This window comes from Oncorhynchus kisutch, linkage group LG28 (genome assembly GCF_002021735.2).
Source record: "Oncorhynchus kisutch isolate 150728-3 linkage group LG28, Okis_V2, whole genome shotgun sequence".
NCBI lineage: Eukaryota > Metazoa > Chordata > Actinopteri > Salmoniformes > Salmonidae > Oncorhynchus > Oncorhynchus kisutch.
Window position 1 is genome coordinate 49,481,733 of NC_034201.2, and position 17,500 is coordinate 49,499,232.

General features: G+C 42.5%; 1 protein-coding gene across 1 annotated transcript in view; it reads right to left on the reverse strand.

Moving 5' to 3' along the window:
• The window catches only part of LOC109873920 (serine/threonine-protein kinase DCLK1-like), a 93,297-nt gene that overhangs the window by 3,295 nt on the left and 72,502 nt on the right, over window positions 1-17,500 (reverse strand). Inside the window, exon 4 of the mRNA XM_031808390.1 lies at window positions 14,991-15,104. Coding sequence (XP_031664250.1) covers window positions 14,991-15,104 — 114 coding nt within the window. The remainder of the gene's footprint in view (window positions 1-14,990; window positions 15,105-17,500) is intronic.

Genomic DNA, 17,500 nt, shown 5'->3' on the forward strand with positions numbered 1-17,500 from the left:
TTACTGTCTCAGAACAACAGCAGTATTACCTAGAACCCTGTTATATTACCGTCTGTCTCAGAACAACAGCAGTATTACCTAGAACCCTGTTATATTACTGTCTGTCTCAGAACAACAGCAGTATTACCTAGAACCCTGTTATATTACCGTCTGTCTCAGAACAACAGCAGTATTACCTAGAACCCTGTTATATTACTGTCTGTCTCAGAACAACAGCAGTATTACCTAGAACCCTGTTATATTACTGTCTCAGAACAACAGCAGTATTACCTAGAACCCTGTTATATTACCGTCTGTCTCAGAACAACAGCAGTATTACCTAGAACCCTGTTATATTACTGTCTGTCTCAGAACAACAGCAGTATTACCTAGAACCCTGTTATATTACCGTCTGTCTCAGAACAACAGCAGTATTACCTAGAACCCTGTTATATTACCGTCTGTCTCAGAACAACAGCAGTATTACCTAGAACCCTGTTATATTACAGTCTCAAATAATCAAAGGCTTGACGATGAGTTGGTTATTTGAATCAGCTGTTTAGTTCTGGGGCAAAAACCTAAATGTGCACCCCTGGGGGCCCAGGACCACTGTAATATTCCTCAGAACAAATAACACAATCCCCTCCACGTCCATAGAAATGAGAAGAGGAAGAGGAGAGGTGGGTGGACGAGAAAGAGAGGAGGAGGAGGAGGAAGAGGTGGGTGGACGAGAACGGGATGAGGAGGAAGAGGTGGGTGGACGAGAACGGGATGAGGAGGAAGAGGTGGGTGGAAGAGAACGGGATGAGGAGGAGGAGGAAGAGGAGAGGTGGAAGAGAAAGAGGAGGAGAAGAGGAAGAGGAGGAATAGAAACCCACAATGCTGATTCTTCATTCAGTCAAATATAAACCCATGTTTTTCAATGCATGTACACTCTTAGAAAAAAAGGTGCTAAGTCGAACCATACAGGGTTGGTCAGTAGAACCATACGGTGTTGGTCAGTAGAACCATACAGGGTTGGTCAGTAGAACCATACGGGGTTGGTCAGTAGAACCATACAGGGTTGCTCAGTAGAACCATACATGGTTGGTCAGTAGAACTACACAGGGTTCTTCGCTTTGTCCTAATAGAGGAACCATTTTTTGGTGCAGAGGGTTCTACTTGGTACCCTCAATGAAGGGTTCCTCATAGAATCCCCTGTAAATGTGTCTACCTAGAACCCTCAATGAACAGTTCCACCAGCCTTATTAGCATTTGAAATTGTATTATTTATGATATTATAAATATTATACGCTTTTTTATTGGAGGACCACAGTGGTGTTAGGAAACTCCTGGTTTACAGGCCACACCTGGCCTGGGAGTCAATTTTTTGCTGGCTTGTGAAGTGATGTGTTGCAATCCAGCTAGAATTACAATATCCAACAAGAGGAATTGTTAACCACCTGCATTCAAAATGACTGCCAGGGTAGAGAAAATATAATGCTGAGACTAGCTCAATCATCTAACCTGGAACAACCATTTCAGTATCTGGGGCGGCAGGGTAGCCTAGTGGTTAGAGTGTAGGGGTGGCAGGGTAGCCTAGTGGTTAGAGTGTAGGGGTGGCAGGGTAGCCTAGTGGTTAGAGTGTAGAGGCGGCAGGTAGTCTAGTGGTTAGAGTGTAGAGGCGGCAGGGTAGCCTAGTGGTTAGAGTGTAGAGGCGGCAGGTAGCCTAATGGTTAGAGTGTAGAGGCGGCAGGTAGCCTAGTGGTTAGAGTGTAGAGGAGGTAGGTAGCCTAGTGGTTAGAGTGTAGAGGCGGCAGGTAGCCTAGTGGTTAGAGTGTAGGGGCGGCAGGTAGCCTAGTGGTTAGAGTGTAGAGGCGGCAGGTAGCCTAGTGGTTAGAGTGTAGAGGCGGCAGGTAGCCTAGTGGTTAGAGTGTAGAGGCGGCAGGTAGCCTAGTGGTTAGAGTGTAGAGGCGGCAGGTAGTCTAGTGGTTAGAGTGTAGAGGCGGCAGGTAGCCTAGTGGTTAGAGTGTAGAGGCGGCAGGTAGCCTAGTGGTTAGAGTGTAGAGGCGGCAGGTAGCCTAGTGGTTAGAGTGTAGAGGCGGCAGGTAGCCTAGTGGTTAGAGTGTAGAGGCGGCAGGGTAACCTAGTGGTTAGAGCGTTGGACTAGTAACCGGAAGGTTGCAAGTTCAAACCCCCGAGCTGACAAGGTACAAATCTGTCGTTCTGCCCCTGAACAAGGCAGTTAACCCACTGTTCCTAGGCCATCATTGAAAATAAGAATTTGTTCTTAACTGACTTGTCTAGTTAAATAAAATAAAGAGGAACTAGCTTGATAAACATTGTTGACAATTCCAATTAGGCTCGCTAGAGAAATTATACAGCCAACATTTATTCTATATCGACGATAACCAAACAGTTGGATCATACACATCATTTGTGAAACCATGATGTTATGTGTTGAAAGGAATGGAAGTCGCATGCAATTTCAATGTTATTTCAGTTGCTTTACGTCTCTGCAAATTTGTTTGAGATAATCTCACTGCAACAGGGCTCACAGAGTCCAACTCATCCTACCCAACAGGGCTCACAGAGTCCAACTCATCCTACCCAACAGGGCTCACAGAGTCCAACTCATCCTACCCAACAGGGCTCACAGAGTCCCAGCCAACTCATCCTACCCAACAGGGCTCACAGAGTCCAACTCATCCTACCCAAAAGGGCTCACAGAGTCCAACTCATCCTACCCAAAAGGGCTCACAGAGTCCAACTCATCCTACCCAACAGGGCTCACAGAGTCCCAGCCAACTCATCCTACCCAACAGGGCTCACAAAGTCCAACTCATCCTACCCAACAGGGCTCACAGAGTCCAACTCATCCTACCCAACAGGGCTCACAGAGTCCAACTCATCCTACTCAACAGGGCTCACAGAGTCCCAGCCAACTCATCCTACCCAACAGGGCTCACAGAGTCCAACTCATCCTACCCAACAGGGCTCACAGAGTCCAACTCATCCTACCCAACAGGGCTCACAGAGTCCCAGCCAACTCATCCTACCCAACAGGGCTCACAGAGTCCAACTCATCCTACCCAACAGGGCTCACAGAGTCCAACTCATCCTACCCAACAGGGCTCACAGAGTCCAACTCATCCTACCCAACAGGGCTCACAGAGTCCAACTCATCCTACTCAACAGGGCTCACAGAGTCCCAGCCAACTCATCCTACCCAACAGGGCTCACAGAGTCCAACTCATCCTACCCAACAGGGCTCACAGAGTCCAACTCATCCTACCCAACAGGGCTCACAGAGTCCCAGCCAACTCATCCTACCCAACAGGGCTCACAGAGTCCCAGCCAACTCATCCTACCCAACAAGGCTCACAGAGTCCAACTCATCCTACCCAACAGGGCTCACAGAGTCCCAGCCAACTCATCCTACCCAACAGGGCTCACAGAGTCCAACTCATCCTACCCAACAGGGCTCACAGAGTCCAACTCATCCTACCCAACAGGGCTCACAGAGTCCAACTCATCCTACCCAACAGGGCTCACAGAGTCCAACTCATCCTACCCAACAGGGCTCACAGAGTCCAACTCATCCTACCCAACAGGGCTCACAGAGTCCAACTCATCCTACCCAACAGGGCTCACAGAGTCCAACTCATCCTACCCAACAGGGCTCACAGAGTCCCAGCCAACTCATCCTACCCAACAGGGCTCACAGAGTCCCAGCCAACTCATCCTACCCAACACTGTTTTCACACTTCCTTCCTTTTTTTTCCCTCAAATGTTGATCATTTTTTATCTGGGAAAAATATTATGGGGGATGTTTTAGTCACTCAAAAGGCTTTTTTCACGTAGGAATCAGAATGACTCTTAATGTGAGTTTGAAGCAGCAGCAGAATAGTAAATTGAAGCCAAACTCAGAATGAACTCAAGACAACACAGACCTGAGGGAGAAACTAGGATCAAATGAATACCACTCACTCTCTCTTTCTCTGTGAAGGGTTCCTCTCTCCCTGTCTCTAACCATCTCCCCTCTCCCCCGTCCTCCTCTCTCTCCCTCGTCCTCCTCTCTGTCCCCCGTCCTCCTGTCCCCCGTCCTCCTCTCTCTCCCTCAAACCCAACCTTCTCTCCCAAAACGCCCACCTCCCAACATAAAAAATACTACAAACTGTAGTATACTATACAACACACTGTAGTATACTATAGAATACTATTGTTACTGTCATTTAATTATGCCAATGTGCTTTCATTAATTGAAAACCCTTAATCTAATTTATGAGAATTTATAAGATTCTTGTTTGCATAAAATAGACGGAGACCAGTCTTTTTAATAATAGGTAACAGAATTTATTCTCAAAGCGCGCTGCCACTTAACCACGAGCAACAGTTTATATACAGATCATGACGTCATTTCACTGCTTTAACAGAATCCCCTCCTCTCAACAGGGACAAAGTGAGGTGAAAAGTTCATTCTAACTTACTAACACACTCCCAGATAACTTTTGACCGCTCAACATTATCGATCACCACTGAGCTGACAGTTCTAATTAACAGAAAACCTAGGAATGCACTCACTGTCTTATCTAAAAACCCCAGAGCTCAGTTCCGTAGGTTCAACCATAGGCTAACGACCTTATGTGTTTACACAGTCCCCAACCCATTCGTTTCTGCCTAGTTGGAATGGTGTTCATTAACTTTAATTACTCCTTGTCCGTGTCTCACAATCCCTTCTTATGAACTCATATTGTTAATCAGATATAATAAAACAGAGTATACGTTTTACTTAGTTACAGTTCCATTCAAAATGGGGATATTGTTTATTCATTTATTCATAATAATTCATAAAACTATACAACACACTGTAGTATACTGTAGAATACTATACAACACACTGTAGTATCTCTTGAACATGTACTGATTAGAATGTTTCTTACCTACTTTACAGTAAATACTATAGTAAATACTAGACACGTCTGTAAAAACACTACAGTAAACACTACTGTAAATACTACTGTAAATACTACAGTAAACACTACAGTAAACACTACAGTAAACACTACAGTAAATACTACAGTAAACACTACAGTAAATACTACAGTAAACATTACAGTAAACACTACAGTAAATACTACAGTAAACACTACAGTAAACACTACAGTAAACACTACAGTAAATTCTACAGTAAATACTACAGTAAACACTACAGTAAATACTACAGTAAACACTACAGTAAACACTACAGTAAATACTACAGTAAACACTACAGTAAATACTACAGTAAATACTACAGTAAACACTACAGTAAACACTACAGTAAACACTACAGTAAATACTACAGTAAACACTACAGTAAATACTACAGTAAACACTACAGTAAATACTACAGTAAATACTACAGTAAACACTACAGTAAATACTACAGTAAATACTACAGTAAACACTACAGTAAATACCACAGTAAATACTACAGCTACGTCTGTAAAAACACTACAGTAAACACTACAGTAAACACTACAGTAAATACTACAGTAAATACTACAGTAAACACTACAGTAAATACTACAGTAAATACTACAGTAAACACTACAGTAAATACTAGACACATCTGTAAAAACACTACAGTAAATACTACAGTAAATACTACAGTAAATACTACAGTAAACACTACAGTAAACACTACAGTAAACACTACAGTAAATACTAGACACATCTGTAAAAACACTACAGTAAACACTACAGTAAACACTACAGTAAATACTACAGTAAATACTACAGTAAACACTACAGTAAATACTACAGTAAACACTACAGTAAACACTACAGTAAATACTACAGTAAACACTACAGCTATGACTGTAAAAACACTACAGTAAATACTACAGTAAACACTACAGTAAACACTACAGTAAATACAACAGTAAACACTACAGTAAACACTACAGTAAACACTACAGTAAACAATACAGTAAATACTACAGTAAATACTACAGTAAACACTACAGTAAACACCACAGTAAACACTACAGTAAATACAACAGTAAACACTACAGTAAACACTACAGTAAACACTACAGTAAACACCACAGTAAACACTACAGTAAATACAACAGTAAACACCACAGTAAACACTACAGTAAACACTACAGTAAATACTACAGTAAATACTACAGTAAATACTACAGTAAACACTACAGTAAACACTACAGTAAACACCACAGTAAATACTACAGTAAATACTACAGTAAACACTACAGTAAATGCTACAGTAAATACTACAGTAAACACCACAGTAAACACTACAGTAAACACCACAGTAAATACTACAGTAAACACTACAGTAAACACTACAGTAAATACTACAGTAAACACCACAGTAAACACTACAGTAAACACTACAGTAAATACTACAGTAAACACTACAGTAAATGCTAGAAATGTCTGTAAAAACACTACAGTAAATTCTACAGTAAACACTACAGTAAACACTACAGTAAACACTACAGTAAACACTACAGTAAATACTACAGTAAACACTACAGTAAATACTACAGTAAATACTACAGTAAACACTACAGTAAACACTACAGTAAATACTACAGTAAACACTACAGTAAACACTACAGTAAATACTACAGTAAACACTACAGTAAACACTACAGTAAACACTACAGTAAATACTACAGTAAACACTACAGTAAATACTACAGTAAACACTACAGTAAATACTACAGTAAACACTACAGTAAACACTACAGTAAATACTACAGTAAACACTACAGCTACGACTGTAAAAACACTACAGTAAATACTACAGTAAATACTACAGTAAACACTACAGTAAATTCTACAGTCATGTCAGTCTCCACCAACTACCCCTATACACAGCCCACCTCCGAAATCTCCCAACTCTCCCCCAACTGCCCATAAACCAAGCCCATCTCCTGGGGCCATGCAACTAGTTCAGTTACACGAAGTAGAAGAAGACCTTACTGGGGGAAAGGTCTCACTCAGAGACACAAAGTGCGATATCGCCTGTCCTTGTCTTGGGGGAATTATATTTTGATAAACATCCATAGGCTACACAGAAACCTAGTTCTTTAATGGTTCACTGTATCAATATCAACACTAAGTGTCTTCATCTAAATCCAGAACGTTGCTATTGTATATTTAATGTAAATAACCCAGAGCAAATCCAGCATCACCATTACAAAACCACTGGAGCTCATTCTGTCTTCCTCTCAACCAACCACGCGAATATCCACTCCCTTTAGATTATTATCACCTTCTAAAGGGCATATTTAACTGAGAAAATAACAGACACAACCAAAAGCCTCATTCCGTTACGAGTCCGTCCTTCAGCGTTAAGAAACTCTCTTGGGGAACAACGTCGAGAAAAGAAAACTGTAAAACCATCGCGGCATCATTTCGACCTAATTGTGAGTTAAAATATCGAATCAAATTGTATTTGTCACATGCTTCGTAAAACAACAGGTGTAGACTAACAGTGAAATGTTTACTTTCAATGCAGAGAGAAAGAAAATAGAGAAATAATTGCAAATGAATAACACCTAATAATAAGAGTTATAATGAATAAAAACAATGAGGACTTGGAAGTAGAAAGAGAGATGCCCTACCTTGGACTTCAAGCATGATGAAAACACAGTGTTACTCCGAACACAGACAGAGGAAGCAAAAGGAGAGAGAGCGGCACCTTGAATGGGAAAGCGAGCCGGAGCACGCAGTACACTACACATTTTACCAAGCGCTCATAGGTGGGAGGGCTGCTTACGTAACTATGACAGCACCAGTGCCGGTGTTTTACAGTGTGGGGAGGGGTGGGGGGGGGGCTGTGTTTCCCATAGCAATAAAGCCCTTTGAATTGAATTGAGCGAGAGACGGAGGAGCAACCTCAAGAGAGAGAGTGAGTTGTCGAGAGCGAGCATTATTACCATGATACATCTGGCATCATGACACATCTGGCATCATGACACATCTGGCATCATGATACATCTGGCATCATGACACATCTGGCATCATGACACATCTGGCATCATGACACATCTGGCATCATGACACATCTGGCATCATGACACATCTGGCATCATGACACATCTGGCATCATGACACATCTGGCGTCATGATACATCTGGCATTATTAACATGATACATCTGGCATCATGATACATCTGGCATTATTAACATGATACATCTGGCATCATGATACATCTGGCATTATTAACATGATACATCTGGCATCATGATACATCTGGCATTATTAACATGATACATCTGGCATCATGATACATCTGGCATTATTAACATGATACATCTGGCATCATGATACATCTGGCATTATTAACATGATACATCTGGCATCATGATACATCTGGCATTATTAATATGATACATCTGACATTATTAATATGATACATCTGGCGTCATGATACATCTGGCATCTGGCGTCATGATACATCTGGCATCTGGCGTCATGATACATCTGGCATTATTAACATGACACATCTGGCATCATGATACATCTGTCATTATTAATATGATACATCTGGCATCATGATACATATGGTATTATTAATATGATACACCTGGCATCATTAATATGATACATCTGGCATCATTAATGTGATACATCTGGCATCTGGCGTCATGATACATCTGGCATTATTAACATGACACATCTGGCATCATGATACATCTGGCATTATTAACATGATACATCTGGCACCATGATACATCTGGCATTATTAACATGATACGGCTGGCATTATTAATATGATACATCTGGCATCATTAATATGATACATCTGGCATTATTAATATGATACATCTGGCATCATTAATATGATACATCTGGCATCCTTAATATGATACATCTGGCATTATTAATATGATACATCTGGCATCATTAATATGATACATCTGGCATCATGATACATGTGGCATCATTAATATGATACATCTGGCATCATGATACATATGGCATTATTAATATGATACATCTGGCATTATTAACATGATACATCTGGCATTATTAACATGATACATCTGGCATCATGATACATCTGGCATTATTAACATGATACATCTGGCATCATGATACATCTGGCATTATTAACATGATACATCTGGCATCATGATACATCTGGCATTATTAATATGATACATCTGACATTATTAATATGATACATCTGGCGTCATGATACATCTGGCATCTGGCGTCATGATACCATCTGGCATTATAACATGACACATCTGGCATCATGATACATATGGCATTATTAATATGATACATCTGGCATTATTAACATGATACATCTGGCATTATTAACATGATACATCTGGCATCATGATACATCTGGCATTATTAACATGATACATCTGGCACCATGATACATCTGGCATTATTAACATGATACATCTGGCACCATGATACATCTGGCATTATTAACATGATACATCTGGCACCATGATACTTCTGCCATTATTCATATGATACATCTGGCATCATTAATATGATACATCTGGCATCATTAATATGATACATCTGGCATCATTAATATGATACATCTGGCATCATTAATATGATACATCTGGCATCATTAATATGATACATCTGGCATCATTAATATGATACATCTGGCATCATGATACATGTGGCATCATTAATATGATACATCTGGCATCATTAATATGATACATCTGGCATCATGATACATGTGGCATCATTAATATGATACATCTGGCATCATTAATATGATACATCTGGCATCATGATACATGTGGCATCATTAATATGATACATCTGGCATCATTAATATGATACATCTGGCATCATTAATATGATACATCTGGCATCATTAATATGATACATCTGGCATCATTAATATGATACATCTGGCATCATTAATATGATACATCTGGCATCATGATCCATGTGGCATCATTAATATGATACATCTGGCATCATTAATATGATACATCTGGCATCATGATACATGTGGCATCATTAATATGATACATCTGGCATCATTAATATGATACATCTGGCATCATGATACATGTGGCATCATTAATATGATACATCTGGCATCATTAATATGATACATCTGGCATCATTAATATGATACATCTGGCATCATTAATATGATACATCTGGCATCATTAATATGATACATCTGGCATCATTAATATGATACATCTGGCATCATGATCCATGTGGCATCATTAATATGATACATCTGGCATCATTAATATGATACATCTGGCATCATGATACATGTGGCATCATTAATATGATACATCTGGCATCATTAATATGATACATCTGGCATCATGATACATGTGGCATCATTAATATGATACATCTGGCATCATTAATATGATACATCTGGCATCATGATACATCTGGCATCATTAATATGATACATCTGGCATCATGATACATGTTGAAAGGCGACAGAGACATGCAGTTACAGTATATTGTTGCCAGCGGTTGGTTGGTGAGTCAGTGAAGCGGCATAACAGATTCATATTTAGCATGGTCTCCTCTCCTCTCCCACTATGAGGGCCAATGTAGGGCACAGGATTACAGGAGGGACAACATCTATGGCTAAGTCCCAAATGACACCCTATTCCTAGTAAAGAGTAGTGCACTAAATAACGAGAGAGGTGTGCACATAGAGAACGAGAGAGGCATAGATAGGGATAGAGAAAGAGAAGAGGGATAGAGAGAGAGAAGAGGGATAGAGAGAGAGAAGAGGGATAGAGAGAGAGACAGAGGGACAGAGAGAGAGCGGGATAGAGAGAGAGTGGAGGACGAGAGAGACAGAGAACGAGAGGCATAGATAGGGATAGAGAGAGAGAGAGAGACAGAGAACGAGAGGCATAGATAGGGATAGAGAGAGAGAGAGAGAGAGAGAGAGAGACAGAGAATGAGAGGCATAGATAGGGATAGAGAGAGAGAGAGAGAGAGACAGACAGAGACAGAGACAGCGGCGTAGAGAGGGATAGAGAACGAGAGAGACAGAGAACGAGAGAGGCATAGATAGGGAGAGAGAGAGAGAGAGAGAGAGAGAGAGAGAGAGAGTGAGAGAGAGAGAGAGAGAGAGACAGACAGAGACAGAGACAGCGGCGTAGAGGGGGATAGAGGGAGAGGGATAGAGAGAGAGAAGAGGGATAGAGAGAGAGTGGGATAGAGAGAGAGACAGAGGGATAGAGAGAGAGTGGGATAGAGAGAGAGACAGAGACAGAGACAGCAGTGTAGAGAGGGATAGAGGGAGAGGGATAGAGAGAGAGAAGAGGGATAGAGAGAGAGTGGGATAGAGAGAGAGACAGAGGGATAGAGAGAGAGTGGGATAGAGAGAGAGACAGAGACGGAGACAGCGGCGTAGAGAGGGATAGAGGGAGAGGGATAGAGAGAGAGAAGAGGGATAGAGAGAGAGTGGGATAGAGAGAGACAGAAGGATAGAGGGAGAGGGATAGAGAGAGACAGAGGGATAGAGAGAGAGTGGGATAGAGAGAGAGACAGAGGGATAGAGAGAGATTGGGATAGAGAGAGAGAAGAGGGATAGAGAGAGAGAAGAGGGATAGAGAGAGAGTGGGATAGAGAGAGAGAAGAGGGATAGAGAGAGAGTGGGATAGAGAGAGAGACAGAGGGATAGAGAGAATGTGTGGATGAAAGAGTTGGTTTCTCAGTATTAGTTTGGGTCAATGTGCAACATCCTCAGCTCAGAACAGAACAACACAACAACACAACCATTCATGTAGAGGTGTCTGACTCGAGTCACATATTTCATGACTTGAGACCCTACCTGATAGAAAATAAAATAACTTAGAAATTTGACTTGGATTTGAAGACCCGGGACTCAACTTTGACTTGAGACAATCTGGCCAGGATTGGTATCGTTTTGTCATTTTGTGGATTCGGCTAATCTTCACGCAGACAGAGACAAATCTATTTCGCAACAAAGCCGCCTTCACTCATGCTGCTAATCTTACCCTCGTAAAACTGACTATCCTACCGATCCTCGACCTCGGTGATGTCATCTACAAAATAGCTTCCAATACTCTAGTCAGCAATCTGGATGCAGTTTATCACAGTGCCATCCGTTTTGTTACTAAAGCACCTTATACCACCCACCACTGCGACCTGTTTGCTCTAGTCGGCTGGCCCTCGCTACATATTCCTCGCCAGACCCACTGGTTCCAGGTCATCTATAAGCCTTTGCTAGGTAAAACCCCACCTTATGTCAGCTCACTGGTCACCATAGCAACACCCACCTGTAGCATGCGCTCCAGCCGGTATATTTCACTGGTCATCCCCAAAGCCAACACCTGCTTTGGCCGCCTTTCCTTCCAGTTCTCTGCTGCCAATGACTGGAACGAATTGCAAAAATCACTGAAGCTGGAGACTTACATCTACCTCACTAAGTTTAGGCATCAGCTGTCAGAGCACCTTACCGATCACTGTACATAGCCCATCTGTAAATAGCCCATCCAACTACCTCATCCCCATATTGTTATTTTGTTTTTTTGCTCCTTTCCACCCCAGTATTTCTAACTGCACATTAATCTTCTGCACATCTACCATTCCAGTGTTTAATTGCTAAATTGTAATTATTTCACCACTACGGCCTATTTATTGCCTTACCTCCCTAAATCTTACTATATTTGCACACACTGTGTTTAAATATTTTTTTCTGTTGTGTTATTGACTGTACATTTGTTTATCCGATGTGTAACTCTGTGTTGTTTGTGTCGCACTGCTTTGCTTTATCTTGGCCAGGTCGCATTTGTAAATGATAACTTGTTCTCAACTGACCTACCTGGTTAAATTAAGGCGAAATATATACATTGTTTTAAAGAGAGATAGAACCTGAGAATGGAAAACAGGACTTGAAATATAACCTGAGAATGGAACTCAGTTCCTAGAATCTGTTACCATTCTACCTGTCTGACACATGTCTGTAGATACCCAATCAGAAGGCAGTACCCTCTGTCTCAATGTTCCTCAAACTGCTAAACAGGAAGTCAGTTCCATATATGGTCGTTGTTATTGTTTCCACCGCATGCTGTGTCTGCTCCTTGTTTCCACAGCAACCAGGTCTCTTTCTCCCACTCGCTCTGTTACACACACACTGACTCTCAAACAGCTGTCTCCTCTGAAACGGTTTCTGCCAATCGTATTCCAGATAATGAATCGCTCCCTTCAACCTCATCAACTATGTAGATGATCAGAACATCTCACAGAACCCACTACCCTACTACTCTACTACGCTACTACCCTACTACCCTACTACTCTACTCTACTACCCTACTAAACTACTACTCTACTACCCTATTACTCTACTACTCTACTACCCTACTACTCTACTACTCTACTACCCTACTACTCTACTACTCTACTACCCTACTACTCTACTACTCTACTACTCTACTACCCTACTACTCTACTACCCTACTACCCTACTACTCTACTACCCTACTACGCTACTTCCCTACTACCCTACTAAACTACTACTCTACTACCCTACTACTCTACTACCCTACTACTCTACTACTCTACTACCCTACTACCCTACTACTCTACTACTCTACTACTCTACTACCCTACTACTCTACTACTCTACTACTCTACTACCCTACTACTCTACTACTCTACTACACTACACATTATTTAGTCACATAAACTGAGACAATTTTAGTTTTAGCAACCAGGAAATGGAAGAGTGATTTCTGCATAGTTCATCTTTAATTCTCACTCATCCACACTAAGACACATCAACTAAGGCTCTTTGTCCACTGAGGAGAACATGTTAAGGTTCAGCTAGGTTCAGGTAGGTTCAGGTAGTTCAGCTAGGTTCAGGTAGTTCAGCTAGGTTCAGGTAGTTCAGCTAGGTTCAGCTAGGTTCAGGTAGGTTCAGGTAGTTCAGCTAGGTTCAGCTAGGTTCAGGTAGTTCAGGTAGTTCAGCTAGGTTCAGCTAGGTTCAGGTAGTTCAGCTAGGTTCAGCTAGGTTCAGGTAGTTAAGGTGGTTCAGCTGGGTTCAGCTAGGTTCAGGTAGTTCAGCTAGGTTCAGCTAGGTTCAGGTAGTTCAGCTAGGTTCAGCTAGGTTCAGGTAGTTCAGCTAGGTTCAGCTAGGTTCAGGTAGATTCAGCTAGGTTCAGGTAGTTCAGCTAGGTTCAGCTAGATTCAGGTAGGTAAGGCTAGGTTCAGCTAGGTTCAGCTAGGTTCAGGTAGGTTCAGCTAGATTCAGGTAGGTTCAGCTAGGTTCAGCTAGGTTCAGGTAGTTCAGCTAGGTTCAGGTAGGTTCAGGTAGTTCAGCTAGGTTCAGCTAGGTTCAGGTAGTTCAGCTAGGTTCAGCTAGGTTCAGGTAGGTTCAGGTAGTTCAGCTAGGTTCAGCTAGGTTCAGCTAGGTTAAGCTAGGTTCAGCTAGGTTCAGGTACATGTTAAGGGTCAGCTAGGTTCAGGTAGTTCAGGTAGGTGCAGGTAGTTCAGCTAGGTTCAGGTAGTTCAGCTAGGCTCAGGTAGGCTCAGGTACTTCAGCTAGGTTCAGCTAGTTCAGCTAGTTTCAGGTAGGTGCAGGTAGGTTCAGATAGTTCAGCTAGTTCAGCTAGGTTCAGGTAGGTTCAGCTAGGTGCAGGTAGGTGCAGGTAGGTTCAGATAGTTCAGCTAGTTCAGCTAGGTTCAGGTAGGTTCAGCTAGGTGCAGGTAGTTCAGCTAGGTTCAGGTAGGTTCAGGTAGGTTCAGGTAGGTCAGCTAGGTTCAGGTAGGTTCAGGTAGTTCAGCTAGGTTCAGTTAGGTTCAGGTAGTTCAGCTAGGTTCAGCTAGGTTCAGGTAGTTCAGCTAGGTTCAGGTAGTTCAGTGAATTTCCATCTGGACTGCCCCTGTTTGAAGCATTTACTGATAACAAAACAAATTAGAGTCACATGAACAAAACAGAGTGTGTGTGTGTGTGTGTGTGTGTGTATGTGTGTGTGTGTGTATGTGTGTGTGTGTGTTCCAGTCTTACCGGAGCCTGCGGGGGACTTGCTGCCTCTTGACAGGCCCATGGAGCGCGGAGAACCACGGCTGGTCACAGGGGTGGACATTTTACCAAAGACCACTGACTTCATCACACGACACTCTGGAACAGCAGGAGTAGAGAAAAGATGATCGAGACTAGTATTAGTTACCCTTCAGTGCCTTGATCAAGGGGCACAATGGCAGCAGATAGATTCTGCTTCCCTCCTGCATTGTCATTTCCTTTAATGTTATTCACTCACCAGACCGTTGTTTTGATAAGTTTGTATGTGAATTAGAGTGTGTAGGGTGAATATGTGGTCTGTCGCATGGTATCTGGGTAAAAAGCCCATTTGACATTTACTCAGTACATTATTTTCACTGAGGAAATGTAACAGTCTGCTGTTAATGATAATGCAGAGGATTCTAGCCAATTGTAAAATGTTCCAGTTTTTATTAATTTAGTAGAGTGAGTTAGGTCTGCTCTATACCAAATTATCATACCCCCTGAGTCCCTACCCTTTTTCACACCTGGTATATTGGTGGATGGGACACACCTGGTATATTGGTGGATGGGACACACCTGGTATATTGGCGGATGGGACACACCTGGTATATTGGTGGAGGGGACACACCTGGTATATTGGTGGATGGGACACACCTGGTATATTGGTGGATGGGACACACCTGGTATATTGGTAGATGGGACACACCTGGTATATTGGTAGATGGGACACACCTGGTATATTGGTGGGTGGGACACACCTGGTATATTGGTAGATGGGACACACCTGGTATATTGGTAGACGGGACACACCTGGTATATTGGTAGATGGGACACACCTGGTATATTGGTAGATGGGACACACCTGGTATATTGGTGGGTGGGACACACCTGGTATATTGGTAGATGGGACACACCTGGTATATTGGTAGACGGGACACACCTGGTATATTGGTAGATGGGACACACCTGGTATATTGGTAGATGGGACACACCTGGTATATTGGTGGATGGGACACACCTGGTATATTGGTAGATGGGACACACCTGGTATATTGGTAGATGGGACACACCTGGTATATTGGTAGATGGGACACACCTGGTATATTGGTGGATGGGACACACCTGGTATATTGGTAGATGGGACACACCTGGTATATTGGTAGATGGGACACACCTGGTATATTGGTAGACGGGACACACCTGGTATATTGGTAGACGGGACACACCTGGTATATTGGTAGATGGGACACACCTGGTATATTGGCGGATGGGACACACCTGGTATATTGGTGGATGGGACACACCTGGTATATTGGTAGATGGGACACACCTGGTATATTGGTGGATGGGACACACCTGGTATATTGGTGGATGGGACACACCTGGTATATTGGTAGATGGGACACACCTGGTATATTGGTGGATGGGACACACCTGGTATATTGGTGGATGGGAAACACCTGGTATATTGGTGGATGGGACACACCTGGTATATTGGTAGATGGGACACACCTGGTATATTGGTAGATGGGACACACCTGGTATATTGGTGGATGGGACACACCTGGTATATTGGTAGATGGGATAACACCTGGTATATTGGTAGATGGGACACACCTGGTATATTGGTGGGTGGGACACACCTGGTATATTGGTAGATGGGACACACCTGGTATATTGGTGGATGGGACACACCTGGTATATTGGTAGATGGGACACACCTGGTATATTGGTAGATGGGACACACCTGGTATATTGGTGGATGGGACACACCTGGTATATTGGTAGACGGGACACACCTGGTATATTGGTAGATGGGACACACCTGGTATATTGGTGGGTGGGACACACCTGGTATATTGGTAGATGGGACACACCTGGTATATTGGTGGATGGGACACACCTGGTATATTGGTAGATGGGACACACCTGGTATATTGGTGGATGGGACACACCTGGTATATTGGTGGATGGGACTAGGTAGGACAGTTTGGGAGCTGTGAAGTGGCAGTCAGGCTTTTGTCCTGACTCCTACACACTATAAGATGGATCAGGAGGGGATTTGTGCTAGTGTCACATCATCACTTTCTCCCCACTGAGAGAGACAGAGAGAGAGAGACAGAGAGAAAGACATAGACAGAGACAGAGACAGACAGAGACAGAGAGAGAGAGACAGAGAGAGAGACAGAGAGAGAGACAGAGAGACAGAGACAGAGAGAGAGAGACAGAGAGAGAGAGAGATAGAGAGAGACAGAGAGAGACAGACCACGTATTCACCCTGCACACCCTAATTGACAATCAAACAAACCAAAACAAAGGCAAAGTCTTCTCATGCTTTGTTGATTTCAAAAAAGCCTTCGACTCAATCTGGCATGAGGGTCTGCTATACAAACTGATGGAAAGCGGTGTTGGGGGTAAAACATACGACATTATAAAATCCATGTACACAAACAACAAGTGTGCGGTTAAAATTGGCAAAAAACACACACATTTCTTCACACAGGGTCGTGGGG